Source organism: Rhyacophila brunnea, unplaced genomic scaffold (assembly GCF_057557595.1).
Source record: "Rhyacophila brunnea isolate RB1 unplaced genomic scaffold, BYU_Rbru_1.0 scaffold_2, whole genome shotgun sequence".
In the NCBI taxonomy this organism is placed as follows: domain Eukaryota; kingdom Metazoa; phylum Arthropoda; class Insecta; order Trichoptera; family Rhyacophilidae; genus Rhyacophila; species Rhyacophila brunnea.
The window spans coordinates 36155953-36183856 of NW_028232859.1; the positions used below are offsets into that span (position 1 = coordinate 36155953).

At 36.3% G+C, this 27904-nt stretch overlaps 1 protein-coding gene across 2 annotated transcripts; it reads right to left on the reverse strand.

Annotated features, from left to right (window-relative positions):
• Positions 1-485: 485 nt before the first annotated feature.
• On the reverse strand, positions 486-27829 carry Nrg (Neuroglian). Of its 2 annotated transcripts, XM_085947594.1 has the most exons (14): positions 27737-27829; positions 27200-27283; positions 23424-23553; positions 22727-23338; positions 22414-22604; positions 21896-22171; positions 21399-21668; positions 20149-20430; positions 17265-17632; positions 5581-6724; positions 4858-5068; positions 4666-4763; positions 3130-3290; positions 486-2391 (listed from the first exon to the last, which is right to left on the reverse strand). In XM_085947594.1, exons 2-13 carry the CDS (start codon positions 27273-27275, stop codon positions 3178-3180), a joined length of 3771 nt encoding a protein of 1256 aa, XP_085803720.1. In that variant the 5' UTR covers positions 27276-27283; positions 27737-27829; the 3' UTR covers positions 486-2391; positions 3130-3177. The 2 variants fall into 2 exon arrangements, with proteins under 2 accessions (XP_085803720.1, XP_085803719.1); XM_085947593.1 differs by lacking the exon at positions 3130-3290 and having other exon boundaries at positions 1169-2391.
• Positions 27830-27904: the final 75 nt, after the last annotated feature.

The following is a 27904-nucleotide window of genomic DNA, read 5'->3' on the forward strand; positions in this document are numbered from 1 at the left end:
TATTTTGTAATTTAAAAATATTCCAGGTACAATTATTTGTAAAAACTGTGAGTAGGTGAGTAGTACCTAGTACTTTGTTGTATTTCTTAATTTGAAGGAGAATAAATCAATTGAATTAGTACAATTTTCATACCATGAATAGAAAAATAGACGACATAAATAACAAATGATCATTCATTTTAAAAGTGAATATATTTATATAAATATACTTACAGGAGACGTCTGATCAAGAACATTTGGAGACCAATGTTATAGAGGATAATACATAATATATAACATTCTTAAGTTAATAAATAATATACTATCATAATTTGATAATATTATGTTATTTATGAACGTAAAAATGTACACCATACACCGTGAAGGAACATGTGATACTTTCAAAGTAGAATTCAATTCAATTCAACCATTATAATAACCCTGTCAATGAAATAACAAACATACAGCATACAGAGTTTTCAATGCAACAATAAAACACGCAGTTTCCGTAATACATCCTCCTATTAGGTATAATATGATAGTTTAATTATTGTAACAAAACAAAGTATAAATAACACTGAATTTAAACATATGAAAGATTTTTATAAAAAATTTACAGAAATGTATGTATATAAACTTGTATATCAACTACCATCATCTAAACATCTAAAAAGCCTAACATCTAACGTAAGCTATGAGAAAATTTTACATGAAGTCACAAAAATAAAATTGGTGCAAATCACACATTTTAGACATTACGAAAGCAAAAAGTGATGAGTTTAAACATTTAATTCAAAATACCTGCTCTATATAATTGACTATCTATCTAAGAGAAGCGTTACTTGAATAGCAATGCTTTTCGCAAAATTAAAAAACTTTACAAAGCATAAAGGATTAACAGCGATCGGTCATATGTCAACAATAACCCCACCCCATAAAGAGCACCAACAATGTTGCAAAAATATCAATTTTAAGAGCAAAAATATTCATTTCCTTCTTTAATATTACAACCACACCCCGACCGGTTCCGTGATATTTGTCCAATCAAATTTTTATATTCGAAAATACAATTAAATTCTATCCTATCTGTCATGTCAAAAATAGTCAATTTTTCTAGTGTTTCTTTTCACTACTGTCATTTACAATACAGATAAAAGACACATTATTCTAATATTTTTTCCATATTTTTGTACACAAAATAATATCAGTACTGTAAGCTTAATGTTGATCCATTCTATGAAATTCGAATTAAAAGACGACTCACAGCTAAAGTATAGCTAAGCATTGCATGCTTTTCGTTTGAATAACAATAGGCCAAACGACCCATTGAAATGAAAGCCGCAATTCAATCCACATACATATTATACTTTAAAAAATGCTGAAAGGGAGACTTTCATTTCAATGTTCATTCCGCCTCTTAAAGCATTCATTACGATAAGCACTTTGTAATATAAGCCATTTTAGAAGACACATATATTATATAAGATATTTTAAATATTTGGAATGTGTTTTTGAAATTACCTTTGAAAAACAAACAGTGATTTATTATGTAACACTAACCTGAAGTATTAGAGTTGACACAATATAAATAAGTAGTAAAATATAATCTAACTATGTAATAAATAAAAAATGTCAAAAAATTCTCACTTCATGAATGTCAAGTATAAAACGAAAAATATCTTAAAATCAAATTCAAAACATTTATTCTGTAACAAAAAATATTGATTTCGAAATCCCATTTATATGTACATCATTCAAAAGATTATTAATCATGCATTAGCTCGCGACAAACGGATATTGATATTGAGGTTAAGATATTTTTAGGCCGGTAATTGGTAATTATACATGCACATGGTACAATTCCTTACGAGCGATGACAAGTCTTAACGTGTGAATAAATAAACCGATTGACAGCCAAAAGGTATATATCCTCCATCAAAGAATGAGGATAGATCTTCATACATTACTCTATTATGTTTTATCGGCGCATTAGTTTCGGAAACTACTATGCGGTCTATACATCTCGTATTAAGAATGACGCCCTGAACGATTATTTTAAAATGACTCGTCACAGTCAACGGCTCTTTAAAAGTCGATTACAGGTCGTCTGTCTCCGCCTCATTGTTGAGTGCAGAAAAATACACGCATGCCGAATAGTGATTCTTCAACAGCAATCCACGTAGTATGACTTGTAATCACAAAGCAAAATAAGATAGACGATTAATCCCGAAGAGGTACTGAAGAAGTTTTAGACGTAAGTGGGATGCTGCATGTCGGAAGGCGAGCGTGCAGAGGCGTGCGACGCATTGGGAGAGAGGGGCGTGCCGGAGGGAGGTCCCACCCCACCCGACAGAGGTTTCATTGCTCCCGGCACATACTGCCCGATGAACGAGCCATCCTCAGTGAAGCGACCTGGAATTCATGTTCAGCATTGTAATTTGTGTTTCATGGAATATTTGCATTTAGAATAGATTTTGCTACAAATACGATATAGATACATACCTATTTAATATCAAAATAAAATAGAATATAACATCGCCGTAGATGTCAAGGGAGCCAAGCCACAAATATGGCAAAAATGAGTCAAGTACACAAAAGCATTTTAAAACCATCAAGGATGCAGTGGTCAATAGATTTAAGCCACAAATCTCTGTTGACTACCACATAAATGTGCCAACTGTACATTTCAATATAGTGGTGAAGGGATAAAACACACATTACTTCTAAAATTCTTTTTTTTTTAGTTATTCATTCAAAATAATAAAAAGTTAACATCACAAAGTATATTCTATGTTCAAAGATTCACCGTTCTCTCTTTAAAAACAAAAAATGTTCTTTTTTCACATGAAATCTTTGCACGCCGATTTCTCAGTTTTATGATTTTGTGGATTGGCTGCCTTGATATCTACGGCGACGATAATACATGGCATATATATTTGATAAGGAAAAATAAAAAATAATGTTTGCATAAGTTGAATTTGAGGACGGAAGGAAAAAAATAAAATATATTTAAAAACGATAAAAAAATTACGCTGCACAGATTTTTTGATTAATTTAATTATATTCCATCGCCGATCAGATTTAACGTGATTAAAAAAACATAAAATAATATTTTAAAAAAAATGAAAAAAAAAAAAAAACAAAAAATACCTTGAATAAAAAAACTGGGGAAAATGGAAACAATTATACAAAATGTCATTAGACGAGGGTTGCGAAAGCCTGCGAAGCTGAGTCAGGTTGTGTTGCACCAGTAGGCTGCCTTCGTTTTCTTCCATACTGGCCGATGAATGAGCCGTCTTCGTTCATTCCGGCTGTTCGGAGTAAATGATTTTTCAGTTAAGTTAATCAAATGAGTCAAAATCAAAGGTATGCACACAAAAAATCAATCAAAAAATGGATTTTAAAGGTGATAGATAACATTTCACATTCAATAAATGAGATTGTTTTAAGTGAAGTAGATTTCCAGAATATTTTAATTATGAACGAATCGATCACAAAAACAATAACCCAAAAAACTTACAAAGACAAAATAAAAAACCACTCAAAAATATTTCGAAGGGGTATGGGAGTGGAAGTGGACTAGATAAAGCCATCTCGGTGCCAGGGCAGGTACCCTGGTTGACAGCTACATAAGGGTAATGGTGACGACAATAAAAATCCATGCATGTACATTACAACTTGAAACAGTGAGTCGATAACCATGACCTAGTATAGGTACTTTATATTTGATTATAAATTTGTTATTAACAGCCCACTTGCGCCACGTAGGTCAAAATGGAGTTTTATGGTATTTTCAGAGCATAAGCCTGCACATTCCTTAAACGTTGTAGATAATCTATTTATATAATTTCGAAGCCTTATTATCCTTTATATTTATTTTAAACATTTGATGACTGCATAAAGTATTTTTATAACTTAAAATAGTATTCTTTTAAACCTCTCGATCTAATGTTTTAGGACAGTGCTCCGCAACCGTGTGCCATAAATTGACAAACAATAAATGAAGTAGGGAGTAAGATCATGTTGGCCATTTACACTTTCTTTATGCCATGTCGTGAACGCTTTGACACATGGGGAACTGACAATTTGAGGTTTGACAATTTATAATTTGTCATGTTCTATGTAAAATAAATAAATTTGGATTTGAATTTATTCTGCATAAAGTGATTTCAGCACAATCTTAAGAATTGAGATTTAAAAATATATATATATTTTATGAGCCCATGAAAGCTGATGTCCAAAAAAGTAGATTTCCAGAAATTGGGGTTTTAGTAGAAACTCTGTTAATATCCGTGCATATATGATTATTTTAAGGGGAGACTCACAACAAAAGATTTCTGCGATACCGATACATAATAATCGCTCTTTAAGTGTCTGATAACAGTTTTGTGCAATGACGATTAAATTATGTTGATGACTTTTGACGTTTTGAGGTTGCGCGTATCACTGTCGTAAGGTGCCTATGTACGCAACCGACTATGCAAAGTGAAAGCAACATCTCTAGAAGGTTTGATTTATGGCTGTCGCAGAAGAGATGAGTTTAGATGTGCAAGCCGGCTTAGACCCTTTTCATGGGAACCCAAAATACATGCCAGCAAATTGATTATTGAAGTGGAAAAATATTAAATGAAATTTATTGAAAACACGTAGCATACATATTTCAGTGGGACATAAAATGTACAGTACCTGTTTCGCCTTCTCCATATTCAGCCATGGAGTCAGTGTCGCTTTCAGGTCCTGGTTTGACGCCGCTGCTCATGGAATGACGAGACTTATTGTCCAATCTGAAACAGCAAATGAGTTGTCACATGGGGTCAGGGGAAGCGTCAGATATTAAAATAGGATGCGTGTGCATAAGGTACAAGGATGGTCACTCACGGCTGAGAGTACTCATTGAAGCCGCCCTCGTCAGGGTAATCGCGACGCCCGTTGGCCAGCTCGCGGTCGTGCACGTCGTACTTGCCGCCTCGGTTGCGCTTGATAACACACACTAGGATCAGCACCAACAACAGGAATGCAATAGCCAACATCATGCCAATAAACCAGCCCGCAGTTGCCACATTCTCCTTCGGCTGGATCATGGGGCCATCTGAAACAGAAAACTGACCGTGTGTCACCCCGTGGATCACCAAGCATCTTAATCTCAAATTATGACTTATTGTTGCGCATGAGTCAAGCGGCTCGCGTAGTTAACGAATCACAGCGCTTCGAGACTGGACGGGAGAATTTAACGATACAAGACCCCATTCAAGAAAAATATAATGGCATGACCCCTTTTTTGCTGTTCATTCATATTGTGTTCAACTAATATATATCTTTCTTTTCGACCATGTCCGATCCTAATAGGATCATATGGGCCCCCACAGGGTGGAGGTTTGTATTAACAGATTTTATTTTTACGAGAAATGGATGACAGCCACTTGCTCAACCTATTAGGTCCATACTCTGACTAATACACAAATTGAAAAACAATATCTGTACTTGCCAGACCCAGGATTCGAACCTGGGACCCTTGACACTATAGACCGGCGCTTAAGCCATGCGGCTATTGTGGGTGTGTATATATGTAATATGCTAAAAAGTTTTAACGAATGAACATACCCATTCCGTCGAGGTCAACAACTTGTGGAACGCCTTCGGTCAGGTAGTTACCATCCACTGCCACAGCGGCTACCTCGTACGTCTCCCCCGGGGTCAGGCCCCGCAGCAGGATGTAGTCGTCGTTCATTTCGGGTTCGGTCTCAGTGTAGGCAGGCTCGCCCTTGATCCTGTACTTGACAAAGAAATGAGAGCCCGATCTGCCCTCGTAAGAGGGCAACCAGGTGACGCGAACGTTGGCTAGGCCATTGGAGCCGGACGTCTGCGCAAGGAGGAAGACGGGTGTGTCAGGCACAAGTGGCAGACCAGCACGTGTACGGGCTTCTACGAAGTAGCCGTCGCCCTCCCCCCGCCGCGTGGTGGCCTTGATGGTGAGGCGGTACTTGGTGTCAGGACGGAGACCAGCCAGCTTGACGCGGGTCTTTTGGGGATCTGTGACGTGAGGCTCCCTCTCCATGAGGGTGCCTACATTACCTCCGTGCACCTCCTGATAGTAGATCTTGTAGCCGGTGAGATTGCCGTTGGGGTGCTCAGGCTTCTTCCACATGAGCAGGAGGGCTGAGGTGCCGAGCTGAACAGCATCAAAGGAGGACACGGTACCGGGTACACCCTCAGGCGTGTCAAAACTTAGTGTGTTACTGGGTGGGCCATTGAAACGACCATTGTAAGCGAAGATCCTTGCGTAGTTCTTGGAGAAGGGTAGTAAGTTGGCCACAAGGGCGCTAGTTGAGTTCGCTGTCACAGTGATCTCCCTCAGATTGGCCTCTCTACCTCTCTCATTCCACGTTTGGAATTTGTAACCCTTGAAGTGACCGCGCAGTGACTCAGGTGAGACCGGATTCCAACTGAAGACGGCACCCGTCCCTGTGGTGACCTGCACCAGTGTTAGATTGCCAGGTGCTTCCAGCGGACTATCTTCCCCGGAGTAGCCTATGGCTTCCACAGGAGTGACATTGGACTCGCCCTTCTCATTGATGGCCACCACTTTGATCCTGTAGCGCTGGAAGGTGGGCAAGTCAATGACTGTGAATTCGGTCTGCTGCCAGTTGAATATGTCTTCCGTGGTCCACTCTTCCCCGGGGATGTCGCGCTTCCAGTGCACTCTGTACTGGAACCTTGGAGCATTGTGATCGATGGCGGGCATAGCCTGAAAAAACAAAGACCTTTTGTCACTCAACCATCGTTAATGAAGAATTTGAATGCGAAGAGAGAAAGCTTAATGAAATTGTAGCATTAAAACCCTCGATAATATTTCAGGCACGTTTTGGAAGGTGGTCAATTTGATAACCAACGAAAAATTAATAATTTGTAAATTGGCGGATTATTTAAAACCGCCATCTTCATTTTTTGACTTTTCGATACAAATGATGCATACATATTTGTAATTGTGCATCTAAATATTGTCGTAATATAGCTGCACATATTGTGCTGATTCCGTGAACCTGCCTGGTACGCCAATAATTACAATCGAGAAGCTGTTTGTACAATTATTCCAGTGTTAGTAGTCAAATTGTGTGACGCAGCGGCCTGGTCATTTACACAATTTTATAATTTCAGACATACGACATAATGGTACCTAGGTGCCATTGCTCCACCAGTTTGTAAGCTATTTGTCTCTATGAATATAATATTGTTTTTCAACAGCCAGCTAGGTATCTTACCTTAGCTAACTGGTTTCAAAAATACTTTTAGGAAGATAATATGGAGAAGTTCACGTAAGATCTAAGAGAAATTAGGGTAGCTTCAATGATGTCATGTATTACGAATTAACCTTATGATATATTATATGATTCTAATGAATTGTGATGGTGTGAGGTGATGTCACCTTGGGTTACCATACGATATTGAGAATAAAACAGTAGGTAAAAGGGAAATACCTATTTAGGCAACATATAAGTTTTGTGATCAAAAGAGCATCAAAACTTCATTATAATCACATGAGTATTTCTTACAGCCTAGTTATAATATTATCTTGATCTCTCCTGTTACTTTCATTATCTCTTTCTCACAATTGAGTAGTATGACTCCCTTCATCGCATATACAATACACTCTCAGTAATCCGCCGCTAGATTATCCGACAACTACTATAAACCGCCGTTACCAATTTTCACAACCTGTCAAATAGCACCATACAATGACAACAACAATTATTGAAGAATGAGATTGGTGAGACAGTCATCACTTTTCCGTGACAGTAACAGTTATTATTGCGATAGTGTAATTTACACACTAATGGTGCCAGTAAATCTATGCATGTGTACGAGCGCTATTATGTACTCCCATGTTCAGGACTAGTCTTAGGGCGATTGAACCTCGCACTTGAGGCTTTGCAAAAAACCAAAAAATAATGAAACTAGAGAAGTAAATATGATTTATAAATTCAATCAAATTTATAATATTAATACTATCGACTGAAGGTACTTGAATCCATTAGAATTTCAATCAAATTTATTATTTCATAGAACAACATTTAAAATGTGAGGCACTTGTGGTGTAGAATAATATTAATTTTTGGAAAATTCAACCCCATTATGGAAGAACAGATTGCAGTAAATTGTTATACAGTACACTCTCAGTAATCCGCCGCTCGATTATCCGACAACTAATATAATCCGCCGTTATTTTCACTAGTTGAAAGCACAAAATCAAGCTCTATAATTCGCCGGTATTCAATTATCAAATTCAGTAGTCCGCCGTGTACAAGTATACAACGCGGATGAGACGGGTTTATTTTGGAAACTTCTCCTTGGTAAAACGTACGTTCATCGCGAAGAAAGTAATGTACCAGGGAGGAAAGTGCCCAAGGATCAATTTATTATTCGAATTAAGTAAGTAATTAAGTAATTATTAAGTCATTAATAATTAAGTAATTATTAAGTTGAATAAAACTTAAAATCGTGCAATTTTTTAAATAATACATAATGTCTTAGTTTCAAACGATAAGTGAAATTAAAATGGAACTACATACCTACATACATTTAAGAAAACATTATTGATGAAGTGGTTTGATTTTGCAATCCCCAGCAACATTTCCACTAAAGGGTTAGTCTATCTTCAGACACCTTAACCCGGCGCCCGCTTCTGTCACGAGTGTAGTACGCGAAATTTCGCAAAACTACGGGGCTACAGCGCTTCTGTCGCCAATGTTGTACGCAAAAATGCGCCGGTCGATTATGTAGAATATACATGACGCATGATTTTGAAATCTCTACCATAATTTGCCTTATTTCATTACCAACGGTGACATATATGTGATATTGTCAAATAAATTGTGTTACAATACTAAAACTCAGTTGTTTGACATGCCTTCGACAGGCCGTCAATCTACGCTCATTTAATTTTGGTTTGAAACATCGTGCCACTTTACTGCGTTTGCGCAGTATGCGTAATATCACTGTTGTGAGAGGACTGTGCAAGGAATCGCTCTTGTCGTTTTTCCGTACAAAATATTACGTATTTTACGCGATCTATTGTATTGTGTGAATTTTATTATAATATTTTGTCTGTGTTATTGTTTATGTGTTTTTAACTATACCATTCATGTGTATTAAACTGTTATAAAGTGTTTTGACTATATTTTTTTGGACTATTTTACCTTTGTTATCGTGTGAGTGTTTGGTTGAGAACTTTTTTCAAACTTCAATATGGCTGGTTTAAGTGAGGAATTGGACTCCGATTACGAAATGTCTGAAGAAGAATTGGAACCATCTGACCTCAGTGATGTAGATATATCAGAAGAGCCAATTGAACACTTGAGAACATGGACATCTGGACCCCATGTTCCGATCGTATATGAGTTTGATGATTTTCAATCCGGCATAGCAAACAGCGATTTGACTGAGACTTCGCCTGAGTGTCTTTTTTTTGAACATTTTATAAACCGTGATATAATGTTGAAGGTAGTCCGACAAACAAACATTTTTTTCCACTACCAGTATAACACTCAAGAACTTGGACCAAAATCACGTTCTCATAATTGGATCGATACAACTGTATCAGAATTATATGCATTTTTTGCGGTGTCAATGCTCATGACACGAAACAAACATTTGTCACTAGAAGAACACTGGAGTACGGATTGTTTTTTAAGTGCACCCATTTTCGGTCAGACGATGCCTAGAGACCGATATGAGTTATTGCTCCAAATGCTCCATTTTTCCGATCCAACAAGTGTTACCTCAGATAGACTAAATAAAATTAGGTTACTTTTAGAGCATACACGCAAAATTTTCAAAGACACGATGATTCCGCATCAAAATCTCTGTATCGATGAGAGCATTATTGTTTTTAAAGGGAGACTTATTTTTAAACAATTCATTCCATCGAAGCGTCATCGTTTCGGTATCAAAATGTTCGTGCTGTGTGACGTTATGACGGGTTATATTTTAGATTTTATTATTTATTGTGGTGACGGGACAGACATAGTGGATAGCCAAAACTTTGGAATTTCCGGAGCTGTTGTGACAACGCTGCTGACCGAGTATCTGGGCAAAGGGCATTCGTTGTGGTGCGATAACTGGCACACCGGTCCACAGTTATTCAAACACCTCCATGAAAATAAAACCAATGCTTGTGGGACTGTACGTAAGAATCGCAAAGAAATGCCATGCTTCAAAAAGCTGAAAAAGGGGGAGACAGAGGTAAAGTCAAACAGCCCATTGTTGGCTCTCAAATGGTGTGACAGAAGAGATGTCCACATGCTTACAACCATGCACGATGACTCCTTCGGTCCAACCGGTAAAACTAATTTTAGAACCGGAGAACCCATTATGAAGCCAAAGTGCATCTTAGAGTATAATAAAAATATGGGGACTGTCGACAAGGCCGACATGATGCTCAGCAGCTTGTCGTGCATGAGGAAATCTGTGAAATGGTACAAAAAAGTAGCATTTCACATGATTGACCTCTATTTATTAAATGCGTTCTCTATGTATAAATCTGTTACTGGTAGTAAAAAAACTTTAGGAGAATTTCAGTTAGTCGTGATAAAACAATTAGTAGCTAAGTACGCTGTGAAAATCACGAAAACTCCACAACCCAGACCATCGACTAGTGAAAATCCATTGAGGTTGTTGCCTAGAACTTTAACAGATCATTTGCCGCAACACATTCCGCCCAAGGCAAATAATAAAAAGCCCAGAAGACGCTGTCATGTGTGCGGAAATTCAAAAATTAATAAAAAAAAAAATCTCTATCTAGATATATGTGTTGTATTTGCAATGTGGCTTTATGTCTCAGTCCGTGTTATAAAATCTACCACTCTTCAAAACAATTTTAAATGTGTAAAGTAAAAATAAATATGTAACTCAGTAATAATATTTAATAGCTGTTTAAGTGTCTGCCTAAAAGTTTGTTTAGTCTAAAATTATTGTGCTATTTTTACGACCCTACTCAGGGAAAAAACATTATGTGTGATTTTATTACCATTTGTGAAGTGTTTCTATACTCGCATCAAGCACGAGCGTGACGAATAACAAAATGCAAGCCTTGCAGTGCTCCATATACATAAAACAAAATGGCGGAAATCTTATAAATGGTGAGTCTTTGTATAGAATTAATTTCTTCGGATATTTTTGACATTATGACTGATTTATTACGGTTTTTTAATGTTGTAAAATAATCTGAACATGTCTAGGCGCCTAAAGAGCCATAAAACTCATTTTTTATTGCCATTTTTATTATGAAACACAGAAGTTAAATTAAACAAAAACCGTCACCGCGGAGAGTGAATTCGTCATACTACAATAGGCCGCGAGTGCCAGGTTAAGAGCGTACATAAGTGAAACGGCAAATAATTTTCAACAGTATGTGGAACGAAATTTCGCAGTCGTCGCCAATCGGAGACTGACAGTCGAGGTGTAAGCACGTCAATTTGTTTTGTGATGGCGTCGGAGGAATATATTCTTAAATCGTGTAAAGATGAATATTTTCTAGTTGGGATAATATGACTAATCTGGCATTTTTTCCAATAAGCCCAGTTTCGCCCACATGAAAAATTTGTTGTGGCAGGTTCTTTTTATGATTTCTGCTAAACTCTTGATAACATTCATAGCTTCCCCTGTATCTGCATAACTCGGCAGCCTCACCTGTTACTTTGATGTTGTGTATAACATAATACAGTATAACCTCGTTTTTACGTGCCCGGAATTCACGTTTTCTCGGCAATTGCGTGTAATTTTTTCAGTACATTTAATACCCGCATTTCGTTTTTCTTTCCCGCGATTTACGTCGGAAATATTCAAAATATGCGAGTTCCACGCGCTTGACAATGATAGGGTTGTGAGGTGTTTGGAGGGAAAAGTCCGTGTCTTTAGAACGGCGCACGGTGATTGGTCGGCGAGCGACGCTGTGATTGGCCCGAGTTCGGCACATAACAAGGTGATTGGTCCATTGGTTGCCATCTTTTCTTTTGGCATCATGTTTGTGTTTTGTATACACTCCGTCTGTCATTATTCTGTCATCAGTCTTACAAGTTACAAGTTCGCGGTTTATTTATTTCATATTGCTTTCGGTTCAATTATTATTCATTTTTACGTCCTCATTCTTTCACATAATGTCTAACCAAAGGAAAGCTTTGTCAGTGCAAGAGAAAAGGAACATTCTCGAAAAAGTGAATAAACACTCTGGCTCACATAAAAAATTTCAATAAAAAATTAAATTGAATGTTGTTTTTTTAAAACGTTATTTTTTTAGAAACATAAAATTTAAATGTTCTTTTTTTCAATACCCCCCTTTTACATTTTCCCTCCAATTAGGTTTTTTTCTTCAGTCCCTTAAAAAACGTAAAATAGGGGTTATACTGTATTCTATGTACACACAAGCGCAGAGAAACTAACTGCAGCAAAAAAAGCATATTTTAAAAAATCGCGTAAGTACGAATTCACGCAAGTCGAATTCGCGTAAGTAGAGGACTTACTGTAAACTTAGTTTATAAATATGTATAATTTAGTAAATACTTAATTTTGATTATAAATAAAACCGTAATTTGCAAGTACAAATTTCTCAAAAAAACTATTTTTACGAAATACCTGTTTTAATTTTTACCATATTTTGTATGTATGCACTATAATCCGCCGCTTTCACTAATTGGACACTTGTCTGATTTTTGGGGTGGCGGATTACTGAGATAGTACTGTACTTTTAAATCTATTTCTTTTGTTCGTAATGTAATGCGACACTATGTGTATTTACTGGATAATGCTATTGATTATGAAAATAATAACAATTTAATTAGATATAATATGAATGATTCTAGGAATGGCTGAATAACTAAAATATTAATCATATAATAAGGTGACATCACAGTACCAGGAGTGTTAAGGAAATAATGCAAATAAAACTTATGAGATTAGTTTCTGTAGAGTAGAGTTTTTGCTGTGTATATCAGAATTGAACTTATTCAAAATAATGAAATAATGTAGTAGGTAATGATTTGTCATAAAATTTGAGGCAAAAAATAATATGGGGAATTTTTCTTTCAGGCCATCCTCCCACGGCGCAACTTATGTCCGTCGGAACTGTAACTAAAATTCCAGCCAGTATCTAGCTAATGTATTTCAATGGCGGCTCGCTGACGGCGAGACCGGAATCTCTCAGCTTCAAAACGGTCGCGAAGAGATGCGACATGCTAGTCGCGCGGTCTCTGAAGTTTCCAGCCACCGTAAAACAGTGGTACCAACATCAATAGATTTCGGTGAAAAATCATATTTTCTTACCAAAATTGGTAGCACTTCGTAAAGCCGCTAGCGTCATATCGTAAAAACCGAAACAACCAGAGACGTCAAAACTCAAAAGTACAAGAATGGTACAAGATGAGCGAAGCGAGCATATTTGTATTGTCTTTTTGAATAGCAGGAGTGATGATCCTAACAAACTCGAGGTAGCTTTCCTTGGACATTCTATAGAAAGCCAGAAATTTGGAATCGGTTTCTTGCAGTTCCTTTGCAGCAACAAATAGTCTGCAGTTTATGTTCCTTTCTATATAAGGATGAATCCAATATTTTCTTTTATTTTGACTCCTGTATCTGTTGTATTGATACAAAACCAAAGTCCCCTCGTCGCTTGACCCGCTCGAAGACATTGTTTGTTAAATATTAACTTAAATTAAAATAACCTAATAAGCGCGCGTGTTTCGTACAACACAGCTGATAGTCCAGTTTGACAGTTTGAGGTTATGTGATTATTATTTCAACTGAGTTTCAGTAGCGCCGTGTGCGAAGCATCACATTGGCCAGTTTATGAGATCCTTCACAAACCAGTTCTGTCAGATTTCAGTTGCGCCGTGGGAGGGCCTCAGCCTTCCCAAGGACTGCACCTTGTTTAGCTACAGTAAAACCTCGTTAATAAAAATTCCACGGAACCAGAAAATCGAAAGAAATATGAAATGAATGTAAAAATACTTAAATAAAAAAATATTTCTTGACTTCTCATTATTTTTAACATCTTACATTCAGGGTACACAATATGTTTGAAGCATATTAATTTTATTTTAATTACATTCAACGATAATAAAATTATAGCTGGCTATATGTTATTTTATAATTCAAAGATTGATTTTCAAATTCCGAAACTTATCGATTGGTATATTAACCTTTTAGCAGCCCAGCTGATAATACTAGGTATAATCTCCAGAGCCCAAAAATTAAATAAAATATAAAAAAATAAATTATCAGTGGAAAATTTTATATCTATCTTACATATTAATTATTATGAGATATCATTTGAAGTTCGTCGGAAGTGTTTTAGATTCATAATTTCGTGAAAATGTCGGAAAAATTGCACCAAGGTTAGGTTAGGTTAGGTTTTTTAGAATTTTAATAACAAAAATTATAAATTTCACAAATACACATATTTTTTTTGTAATATCACTATTATTTTCACTGTCCACATAAAATAAACATCTCTTAAAGTTTTCTTCTGTATTGTAAATTTCGAAACACAGTTCAAAGCATAGTGCAATGTCACATTGCTTGCACAAATACCGAGTTTCCCTGTTTTTTGTATTATAACATACGTAACACCTTCTGGTGACACTATTTTTTTTTCTGTGGGTGGTATTTTACCCATAAAATGTCTTTCCGTAAGCCTGGCGGGTAGCGGCGCCTTCAGCTTCAAATTTGTCTTTGGCTCTGTCTTATGTTTTTGAATCAGTTGATCGATACCATTCAACTGAAAGTCATCTAAAGGCTGTTTTTTACCAGTTTTTTGTTGGTACAATATATACGCATTCAGTAATGATAAATAGATGAAAAAAAAGTTTTTTGTACCATTTTAGGGTTTTTCGTGAGGAGTTTACAGATGAAAGCATCATGTCACTTTGGTCTACAGCACCCATGTTTTTGTTGTAGTCCACGATGGACTCGGGTTTTGAAATAGGAATTTTTGTCACATAATTTACTTTTCCCGTGGGTTTGAATACATTCTCGTGCACTGTGGTCAACATTGTCATGTCTTTTTTGTCTTTCCACGCTAATGCCATCATTTCGTCAGTGTGAAATGCCTCAGTTTCCCCTCTCTTCAATTATTTTTACGAATTTCGGCAACCCGATTCGATTTCTTCTCACGGTCCCGCAGGCATTTGTCCGGTGGTCATACAGGTACTTGAACAATGTTGGGCTGCTGTACCAATTGTCGATAATAAGCGTATGTCCTGCTGTCAACCAAGTACGGTTGAAGTAATGTCACCACAACGTTGCGTGATATTCCGATGTAATTTTGCTTTAGAATTTCAGTTTGTTTCCCCGTATAAATTATTACATCTAAAACAAAGCCAGTTTTACAATCGGCCATTACAAAATTTTTAATGCCGAAACGATTTACCTTCGTTCTGATAAATTGGCGAAGTAAAAGCCTCACTTTGAAGAGAAGACTCTCATCGTTGCATAAATTTTGATAAGGATACAAGTACTACTTAAAAGAAATTTTCAGCTCTTTCAAGACTTGTCTTATCTTGTACAGTCGATCTCCAGGAATCTGGGTTTCTTTGTCGCTAAAACGCAACATTCGATGCAAGAGCTCAAAACGATTCCTGGGAATTGATTCGGAATAAGGTAAAAACAATATTCTTCTGATAGTGTTAAGTAATTTTGTTGCAAGAATTACGCGACGCAAGCATGCACACGCCCAAAAATGTGTACATATCATCGGTTGTGCAGTCTACCCATCGTCGTAAACAATCACTCAGAACTGTGATATTTTTTGTAGCAAATTTAAATTGTTTATTTGTCTCCCGCACTACCGTTCCAACAAAGGAAATGTGGATAAAACACTTGTAATAGTCCATTTCAAGTACATCCAAAGCTAAACTATCTGCTTTGCATCCCGATTGATTATCATCGAATGAAAATGCGCACGGGCCAAATAAACCTGATTTTCACTCAAATGTCGGTCTTTCAGTAGCTTCCGATGTGGTTCATTTTCTTCAACTTCCAAAGTATCGTCAACTTCATCAACATCGGAATCATCACTATAGTCTTCAGATTTAATCGTTTCTAAAAGATTGTCAATTTCACCATCATCACAATATTCATCCATTTTGAATTGTAAAACTTGGAATACTAAACTTATAAATATAACACTTTAGTTTGTCCAAATTGAAAGCAAAATATAAATAAAAATAATCACAATACTTAGTCACTCGACACAAATAAAATTTTCAATATGAAAACATCGAAAATCCTTCAATTCAATTCAACTCGTAAATATAACACTTGTATACGCAAATCATATGTGAAATATAAGTCGAGGGCTTAGTGTCAAACAACACTATCTACAAAAGTGCAACTTTACAGGAGAACCAAAAATCGTTATTTTAGATTATTGTAACTCAACAAGGGAAATGTTTATTTAAAACATAATGTTAATATTTTATAATTTATTGTGTATTGTACATTTATCTTGCTTATGATGATGTTAAAATTTATAGGGATAGTTTTAAAAAATATGAAAACAAGGGTAACTTATGTAGTTAGCGCTAAACTTTACTGACGATTTAATAAGAAATTAGAAAAGATTGACATAACGTTGTTTGACTATCATGTAGCCGTAAATGTAAAATAACGTTATCTCAAAAAAAAAAAAAAAAAACACTTTTTTGTAGATAACGTTGTCTGACTTTAAGCACTCGAAATATAAATAAATACTCACAACACTTCAATTTCAATATGAAAAAATGCAAAATCTTTCAATTAGAACGCAAATCGGACAAGCATCCCGACGACCATTTATTACGATACGCGGCGCGAACTAATGAGTCAACAATTTTTCAGTACATGGGAAGAAATCGGTAACCCTGTATGGGCCTCTCGGGAAACCCCTTTATTCTCGCGATGTATTTGACTTTTCAAGCGTTTCTGCCTGCGGAGATTGCCCATAGATGTCAATACACGTATTAAAATTGAAAAAATAAATACATGACTCGTATAAGGTGCAAAAACGGCGCGACGTATTTCGCTCGTCACGGGCGCACGAAAGTAGACGTCCGTGACGAGAACCACTCGTCAGTGGTTGTTAAAGAGTTATTAACCCTTTCTACCTACACTTGGAGAAATAATATTTCTATCGATGTTAAGACTGACATGAAAAATAAAACACGGCATGTCTCCGTACCTGACCTTGGTCATAATCTTTTCGTAGCATTTTAGTGTGCACATACTGATATATGGCTTAATTTAGCAAGCATACTAACCCTCCAAGATATAACCATGTTGTTGGCAGTAGTACCGGCTCCCTCGACGTTGTCGGGGTTTTTGAAAGGTACATCCGGTTGTGTGGTACACACTTCCGAATGGGACGAAGGGTAAGAGGAGCCGATTTTATTCCAGGCGATGACCCGGAAAGTGTAGTTAGACCACGGGCTGAGGAAGACGTTGTAAGTCATGTCCGTGGCGGGCACGGCGTCGTATGCCGTATCCCACGTGGCCGGAGTGAAGGTGGTGTTGTATTGGATGGTATAGTGCAGGATCGGGGCGCGATTGTCACCCATCGGATGCCATTTAATGTTAGCATCACGACTATTGCACTCTATGCTATCGAGTACAGGAGCGTTGGGTACATCTGAAATGAATAGAAACCATTTTTTATCACAATGTGGAAGTAGGGATTTGTGCAGACATAACACCTGTGGGCAGACTCGCGAAATGTATGTATGTCTATTCTTTGTTACTGTTTGAATTTTGGCACCTGTGTGTGTACAATTGTCATATTACTGAATAGGCATACACTGTTTAAGTGTGCACACAGGTATTATATTTTGTTTTAACATTAAAAATGACTGCCAGAATTAGGCTAAAGGGGGCTGAATCTTTCCATGCAATATTTGTGGGAAAGATTCAGCCTCCTATATGCCAGCATACTAGTATAATAGCAATATACTTACCACTGATGCGAGGGTTCACCCTATTTTTATATTGCACATGTGTGCAATTTTTCAGATAAGCATTGTAAAAAGTTCTCGTGCATGATCTTGATGAAATTGAAATGTTAAACTTGCTACATATATCAATGCTTCCAACCCGTCCAGCTGTCTTATTACGTAAAAGCTGATAATTAAGTTTGTTAATTAATGTTTAATATAGCAGCGAATCAGCATGAAAAGGTCTTCATTCAACAGTGGATTGATCCAGGCTAAAGATAAAGGTATCATTTCAATAGATCACTTCTAAAAATAAATTTTGTTGACGTTTCTGTAGGAAAAGCTTTTGTTCTTTGCCATAGCCAGGTATAGTTACAGTAAAACCTCGTTAGTAAGAACACTGATAATTCGAAATTTTCCCGAAAAAAAAGTCCCTCAGAACATTATTTTCATATAAAACCATACCTTTAATTCGAATTTCGTAATTCGAAATGATTTCAGAGACCCTGGCATACAAAAATATTCAATAAATTGTAATAAAGTACTATTTTATGAGCCAGTCATTGAAAATTGTGAGACGTTTCTTAAAAAATCAAAAATTATTTTAAGGTAATAAAAATAATCCTGACGTTTTATGACCCAATTCAGTAGGCACATCTATGATCGGAAACAAAATTAATGAAAATCAAAAGGAAAAATATTAACTTAAAAATTTTTTATTTTCATCAATATCGTTTACGATCATAGATGTGTCCACCTAATTTCCAGTGCCATGTTTGTTGATGGGTCATAAAATGTCAGGATTATTTTCATTACCTTCTTAAAATTAGTAATTTATGATGTTTTACGAAAAGTCTGTCACAATTTTCAATGACTGGCTCATGAAATAGTGTACTTTATTACAATTTATTGAATATTTTTATATGCCAGGACTCTGAAGTCCGAAGAGTCCTGAGTCTAATTTAGAATTACGAAAATCGAATTAAAGGTATGGTTTTATATGAAAATAATGTTCAAGGGATTTTTTTTTCCACAAAAATTTCGAATTATCCGTGTTCTTATTAACGAGGTTCTACTATACTACAAGAGGAAGCATATTATTAAAATTATTCGAATAGATAATTTTATTATTATATACATTCGTATTTTCTTTGGGAACACGACGGAGTGGGATGAATGAACACTATCCGTATATTGTTTCGCTCTCAATTTTTTCAGTTTATTTTCCGCAATAATATTAGTATAATAATAATAGTATCGATAATACAAGTGCTCTATTGCTAATAGTCTATAGGTACCTATAATAGTGTAAGCATTGTCGTGTTCTGACATCAATTCAGTATTTTAGTTTTTTCTAGGTAGATAGGTAGATAGATGGAATATCCTTTTTTACCATTAAATATTATTGTACACCAGTGCCCTGATATAAGATTTAAATATTTTACTAGAATATTAATTGTGAATTGTCTGTCATATATCGTGTGTATAGAAATTATTAAATGACATTACAACAATTAATTTGAGAGACATTGAAGAAAAAATATGAAAAAGTATAATGTCATATAGAAAAGAATATGCTTGAATCAAATTGAGCTGATTTCAGGAGTGGATAAATTAAAGTGAATATGTTAAAAAACCAACAAAGTGGCGTTAAAATAAGAAATTAGTGTGTTATCCTAAAAAAGAGATTTTAGAGTAATTATTATAGTAATATTTTTTACAAACACGCAGACAGTAGTTAATCCTGAAAAAGTAACACGACCGAATTCATTTTTATCAACACTGACATAACTTGAAGTTGAGTAATCTTTTATTGTATTCAATTATGTTTTATTGTTTCTTACATAGCAGTAGTTCAAGACAACTGTAAAACGAACTCGATTGACCGATTCGCATAAAGTTTACAATGATTAATATTCCAAACTACAATCGTCGCAAAAAGATGACTCACAATAATATTTTAATAAGGGTGTGACCATATTTAAAAAACATTATGGATAAAGAAATCTAATTATATATTCGAGAACATCAAATGTCAGTACTCAAAAATGAAATAAAATGAAATTAACAATGTGTCCAATATACTCATATCTTTTCTATTGTGAGTAGGAGAGGCCAGCACTTATATCGATAGCTGAAATTTGGTATTTTTAAACAAACAAAAGAAAATTGATTCTGTGCACCGAAAGAGGTACCCGAGATTGGAAGCCGAGGTTACCTTGCACGGTGAGCGTGGCCTGCGCTCTGGCCTCGTCCAGATAGGTTTTAGCGACGCACGTGTATATGGCGGAGTCGAGTTCGGTCGTCTTGGCGATGGTGAGTGAGTAGTCATTAGTCTTGACGAAGCGGGGCTCGGCGTCAAAATCAATAGGATTATTGTTCCTGAGCCACTCTATGTCTAACTCCAGAGTTGGGTCTGTGATGGCGTTGCATCGGAAGGTGGCCTGCGTGCTCGCCGGCACTTCGTAGTCTTCGGGTTCATCGGTTATCCTCGTGTGCTCTGAATGACAAATTTTATAAGATGTAATCTTTACAATGATCGGTGAAAAGGGTCCGCTGGTTTTCATTTTTTCGATTTCAGGTGAACTCAATACTTGAAATTTATTAAAGAAAATTGAGGGTGAAGTCAGCCGGACCCGCTTTATAGTCGATTTTGATTTATATACAATATCCAAACCATTATTTATATTCCAAGCAGTTTAAAGCTCGTTGCATTTGAAATTCTCATCTCATCGATTGCAACAGAGGCCCATTCACCCAATGAATTGTAGGTACCTCTACCGGTTGTGAGTTATTTTATTATACAAGGCAATTGCGGACATTTTCCTTTTGAGAAAATTCACATGGATCATAGACAGATCGATAGTTTAGAGGTGAAAGCCCTCACCTGGAAAGTGAAAGATGTAGCCCAATTTTTTTTCAAGATTTTTTACTTATTACTATGATTATATTTTGTATGTTTTTCAAACATATGTTTTTTGGATAATAAATGTATATTCAGTATCGAATAAAAAAAATGATTTCCAATTTGAATCTTTCGGTCGGACTGATAACGCTTCAAACACTTAAATCACGAATAAATGATTAAATTTATAATCGCCTACATATTATCTCATTTGAGCTTGAAGTTGATTCATTTAACTCCACCCAAGTCACCTGTGCGGTATTGATACTTTTTAACTGGATATGACGGCCCTACCTGTACCCCGTTCCCATACACTGTGATTCTTTAACCTTTGGGTCTTGAATTAGAAGATTGAAAAAACATTTGCACTTCAATAATAGGTACAATAAAAATAAAATACAAAAATTTCTAAATCCCAACATATTTACAATAATTGTCGAAGTATAAGAGGGTCATGCTGTTAACGCACTCGACAGCCCAATTATCGAGAGTGGTTACCTAAGTAAAAAAAAACATGGCAATTGCTAGGATAGGATACGGAGGGAAAGAAAAACAAAAAATACCTTTGACGAGCAGCGATCCGCTGGCGTTGACTTGGCCAAACTTGTTGATGGCGTGGCAGGAATAGGTGTCGGCGTCGGCGAAAGTGACACCCTCGATGTGTAGGTCTCCGGTCTCGTCTACGCTGTAGCGGCCGCCTGTCAGCTCCAGCCCCCCCCTCAGCCACTTGACCTGTGGCTTGGGTGCCCCGAACACGCGGCAGGTGAGGTTCTCACTTTTGCCGTCCACCGTGATTAAATCCTTAGGAGGCTCCGTAATCTCGGGCGCCAGAGCTGCAAATATACATCTGACATATTATCCCGTTTCTATCCGTTCAGCCGGCGCATATACGCATCCAACCACTCGACCATAATGAAAGATGTGGGCGGTGAGTCGAGTTAAGTGACAATTTGGACAAGTAAATAATTGGATGCGTATAAAAAAAAAGTGAGCATTAAAATATAAAATTCGATTCGAATGAAAAATTGTAAGCGGGTAAAGAATCAAAAAAGTGTCTCACCGAGAACGTTGACGTAAACGTCCTTATAGACATATCCCAGAGAGTTGGTGGCGTTGCAGCCGTAGTTGCCAGTGTCAGTCTTGAGCAGGTTGCGGATGACAATCCTGTCCGAGTGCACCTTGCGGCGGTCGTTGGCAGGCGCCTCTCCGACGGGCTTCCCGTTGTAGATCCACTTGATTTGTGGGTTAGGGTTGCCCAACGCCTCACAGCGTAGCTCTACCATCTCATCCTCTGCTACGTTTTGTATTTCGGGTTCGATTGTGAAGTATGGCACGGCTGGAAAACCCATCGGGACGTATTACAACATTATACTATGTAATTATTCATTGACATGGCGAACGATAATGGCAAAAAATACCGTTTATTTTTAAATAAAAGATCCTGTTCATCTTTTTCAGAGACGACTGATGTTTATTACAAAGATGATTTGCTATGATCACACAACTCCTTGGTGAAAAGTGTGACATTCTAAATCCGATCACGACTTTGAACAGAACAATTGAAATATCGCAACTCACCCATGACACTCAGGCTGATGGAGTAAGATTTGACAGAACCGACACCATTGCTGGCTTCACAGGTGTAACTTCCCTCGTCTTCAAAATTGACATGCCGTATTATTAAACTTTTTCCATAATTTCCTTGAGACACCCGATCTGCTGACTGCAGCAGTCGGCCATCCTTCTGCCACACTATCTGCGGCAGAGGCCTGAAAATTTTAAAATACGCAGATTTAAAATGGGAAGGAGAAAATTGAAGTGCTCTCAAAAGGAATCAGGGCCCTGTGATCAATGTGGGTAGAAATATTCACAAAGACAGAAAAGAACTCACGTCCCGCCAAATATGCAATAGAGTTCGACAGTCTTGCCGCGCAGGGCCACCTCGTTTTTCCTGGTCACATACTGCAGGACGGGCTCGTGTTTGTTCTGCGCGGCCGAGATACCGGTGGGCACAACGTTGAGCAGCACACGGTTGCCCAGCTTGTACTCGCTGCGGAAGTGTGAGGTGGCCGCGCATGTGTAAGTGAAGTCATCACTCGAGTCCCTGCGGGTGACGTTGGAGAACCACAGGTTTCCCTCGGGGTCAAGTGTCATGCGTGAGCTGTTGATGCTGCTGATTCCCCCGTTGGTTTTCTGGATGAGCCAGTACACGCTAGGCTTGGGCCAACCGTCGGGTGGCTGGCAGGTCAGCTTGAAGGGCTCGCCCTCCTGCACCCGCAGCGTCTGCCGCTCTGTCTCTTTGAATGAGTTCAGCTCGGCCTTCCTCACAAATACAGAGTTGGAGGTGGCGATGCCCCACTCATTCTCCGCAAAGCACTGATACTGGCCAAGATCCTCGTCCCGGGGCGAGGTGATCACCAGCGTGCCCCTGCCCGGCTGCTGCGACATGCGGTCGTCGTACGCCTGCCAGTCAAACTTCTTTCCATTTTTTATCCATCTGTACCTGAAAAAGAGAAGAAACTTTGAGCGGTGGTGGATTTGCAGGCTCAGCCGGCGGACAATAAAATATTTTCAGAATGATTCTTTACTTGGGAGCTGGTTCTCCTTCTGCCTCGCATTCAATGATGAAAGGCTTGTCGTTTTCGCTGGACTGCTGCGCCACTTGAAACAGTAATTCGTCAGTCGGGGGCTGCTTCACTATTCTCGGAGGAGATTGAACTGAAATCAGACATTTCGATTGTTTCAAAAAAAAATTTAACCGCACCAGATTCGAGTCACTTCCTGTTGCAGATTATGAGGTGAAACTTTTTATTAAGTAATCAATTTAAGAATCAGATGATTTAAATATGTGTCATCGATGTGATGTCCATGAATCATAAATTAAATCATTAGTTTGCTCATCATGCATGAAATATTTCTTATTTTTATTTATTTTTGCATTTTTACCATTATACGGAATTCTGGAATGATTCTATAATATATTGTGATACTTGATATTGAACTGTAGGCGCTGAGTATCTTTATCATGCGTAGGTTCGCAAGTAGTTGTAAAAAAAAAATATCTTCAGACATGAAGGTTTCCAAAAGTCAACGAATAAATTATAAAAAAAATCTAAATGAAATAACTGATTGTAAGTCATCATCTCCACCATGCATTGCTGCCGACATAAAAACAAAAATGGGCCATTTTTGAACAACACGCAAAAGAAATTTCCAAAAAGCTATATTTCACAAGTTGAGACTGCTTATGGTTGGTTGAAAAACCTCTTGAAACATAACACTGTTGATAAGTGTTCAGGAAGCGAGAAAAATGTTGCAATTTATTTAATATAAAACATGCAATCTTAATATGTTGTGTGGATATACCTATGTATTTTGGAAACTTTTACAGTAAGTATATCATTTTTCATAATTTTTGACCTAATTGCTGGCCATAGACGTACAGTTTGATAACAGGTTGAACATGCCAGTTAATACGTAATGGCGGCTATACAGTTATCTTTGGTAGATAATCTGCTGCGCCCATAGACGGACAGTTTTCGACCTGCCAGATGTCTGCCAGGTTCAAACTGCCGGCGACCCCCCACTCCCGTGTTTTTGTAAAACTGTTGGAATTTCGACTCGCCGAAAGTTGTCGGAGACGTTAAGTAGAATATACCGCGCAATACAGCTGTGGCTGGTGTTGCTTGTTATAAAATACAAATTCATTTATTATTAATAATGTAATAATATGTACGCGGAGATCAAAAATATTATATTTTATTTATTTTTACGAGGGTAAAACAAAGTTATAATTATTTATGTAAACATATTATTTTATACAATATAATATAAATGTAAAAATTTTAGAGAGCATTATAAATATTAAGTTATTGTGAAAATATAGACTAATAACAGTATTCAAATCTTATTTATTGTATAAAGTGAATATTACAAATTATTAATTTAAGACGTTCACAACATAAATTAATATACCTAATTGTGAATGACAATGTCGGTATATAAATTAAAAATAAAATTTACGTATATATTTTAATAATATCATAGTAATTAATTATTATACTGATGATTGATGTAAATATAATTTTGTGGTATATTTAAATTTATTGTATATAAAATCAATATTTAAATATCACTGTATTCTAAAAATATGACCAAATAGACAAATACTGACTCATATGTCCATTAAAGGGAATAATTTATTCAAAAGAAAAGATTATAGATCATGTTTTATATTTACAGGAATGTGTATAATATTGTTTCGGTGAATCGATAAAATACACAATCCACTTGCGAAATCGTGATTTATTTTACCAACGTCATTGGTGTGTATTTTATGTCAATTTGTTTCTAATAAAAATAATTATAATCATAATAAATTCAAAGTGAAATTATTCGTGTATCAATATCATTCAAGTATACCCCACTTAAAACTAATTTAAACACTACCCGTGTATTATCTCCGCGAACCTAACCACCATAGATTTTGACACTTGCTCTGCCAGACAATAACTGTACGTATATGGGCACGTCTGTTGACAGTTCGACAGATTTAAATGGGGTAGTTTGAGCTGATCTGTGGTGTGCCCACTAACGTACAGTTATTGAACAGTTATTGTCTGTGCCATGTTCAACGTGCTACTCAAACTGTACGTGTACCGCCACCTAATACTATGACCTAGCACAGGGGTCGGCAAACCGCGGCTCACGAGCCACATGCGGCTCTTAGGGTATCGGCGTGCGGCTCTTTGCCAAATTCCCAATTCACATTTTTTTACAAAAAAAGGTATAATTGTTGTCGTTTTAAATCAGCCGATTTATGAGTTTTATACCGAGTTATGTAGTTACAAATTTATAGGTCTTGCCACCAAAATTTAGGATTTGGAGAGAGAAAAATGCAATTTAATTTAAAATTAAATACAGCGGAGCGCTTTTTAATACATGGTATAGCTTTCCGAACTCTTATTCGAGTCTACATAATATGTATGTGAACAATCATTTTCAAACATGAACAATATAAATAGCATTTAGAGAAACCAAATAACCGATGAGAATTTGGAGTAGCGCCTAAAATTGAAAACTACAAGTTACATACCAAACATAGAGACACTCTCCAAATAAATGCGAGGAAGGTCATTGTTCACATTAGTTTTAAGGAATGCATGAAAATTGTATGTAGCTCATTTTCTGTAAAAATTATATTTATAACTTCAACAATAAAAAAACTTATATTTGCCGTTAGTTTTATTCGCAAAATCTTCTTCACTTGATAAATAAATAATAACCTTCACTGAAATAAATCATATTTATAAAAATATATGGCTCTAGATATAGTATGGCTCTTGAAAATTTTTTTAACCGTCGTGATACTCATATTTGGCTATTTAGGTTCAAGAGTTTGCCGACCCCTGACCTAACCATGATCAGCGGCGATAACTATAAACTTTCTTTACAATTTTTCTCTGCAAACCTATCTACACTTCATCTATTATATTTATTATGTATACCTACTTAGTAGTATTATTATTATAATTACTAAAAAAATAAAAGTAGGTATACTAAGAAACTATAATTTTATGATTATTGCTGCTATTGGGGCAAGAGCAGGTCATAAAATTATGTTTTGAAATAGTATGAGCTTAAAATTTTTTTTTAGTATAGCTGTTTCTGACACTCCCACAATGGCCGAGCTGTCACGCATCAGGCTTATGTCATGGGTCCCGGGTCTGGCAAATTTTCATGTTGTTTACTAATGTGTGTTTGGATCTGATAGGTTGAGCAAACAACTTACCGACATCCATTTCACGTAATAACAAAAATCTCAAATCTCAAAAAAAACAAATCTCCACCCTGTGGAAGCCCATATTATGAACTTCTATAGGATCAAACGTAGTTATATATTTTTCAAATACCTATTTGTTCACTTCACAGATTCAGAACAGCATAGGGAGTTTAAAAACACATGGTAATGACACACCTATCATTTTAAAAAGCTATTTAGAGTTTAATGATTCCAAAAAAAAACCACTTAGAACAGTTACATTCGTAAACATTATAAAGCTGAAGACATTCATAGTGTGTAAATTTGTGGATATTATGTATTTCAATATATTGGAATATTATTTAGACCTAATCAGAAAAACAATAAGTATATGAAGGCATCACAATATTAAATATTGGGCTCCATACTATTATTTGTCGAGATATTAGTACCTATTAATTTAAAAACTTTTATGGTACTTTAGTCACGATTGTTTGGAATCATTAAAGACCATTAGGTAGTTTTTCAAAATCCTAAGATGGTTTGGCGAACGAATTATCAATATGTAAAAAAAACTTTGAATTAACGAATGTTGTGACTTACTAAGTGCATGGCTTTGAAGGATGCCAGTTAAAATGAAGGCACATAAAATCTTTGTAGACATGGCTGCTGTAGTCATACTTGTACCTAAAAATGAATTGATGTTAATTATATAGTAATTTCATTTGACAAGAAGAAAAAATATGCGTGCATTCGAGAAAACATTCGAAGTGAAACGATGACCTAATGACCAATTCAAGTGATAGTCGCCGCAGCCCGCAGTGACAACACCCACCAAAAATAGACTGCTTGACTGAGCGAAGGTAGACAACGAACAAGTGTCAAGAGTACATTTAACACATAGAATTAAACAAAATATAAAAACTGTTTCACAATTTACAAACACCAGAAACTAAATCACCTTAAGAGGCAATGAAACGGATTTTATTGAATTATAATATTTTGACTCATACAAAAGTACATGCGTTCATCACGCAAGTAAATAAGTAGGGATGGGTAAACAATCAATATAACAAAACACTTATTAGAAAATATGAAATCGCTCAACAATACTTTCAGCTTAGTTTATAAACAACTTACCTGGTTAGTTAAAACGTTGGATTATCATTTCAGTTAAATATAAAAATGATAGTCGATACAAACACACAAAAAGGTGGGGCCATTTACTGCACTAAATCGTTTGGAATGGAGTTACCATAAACAGAAAATAATAATTATTAAAAAAAACGGCTTAAGGGAATATTTAAT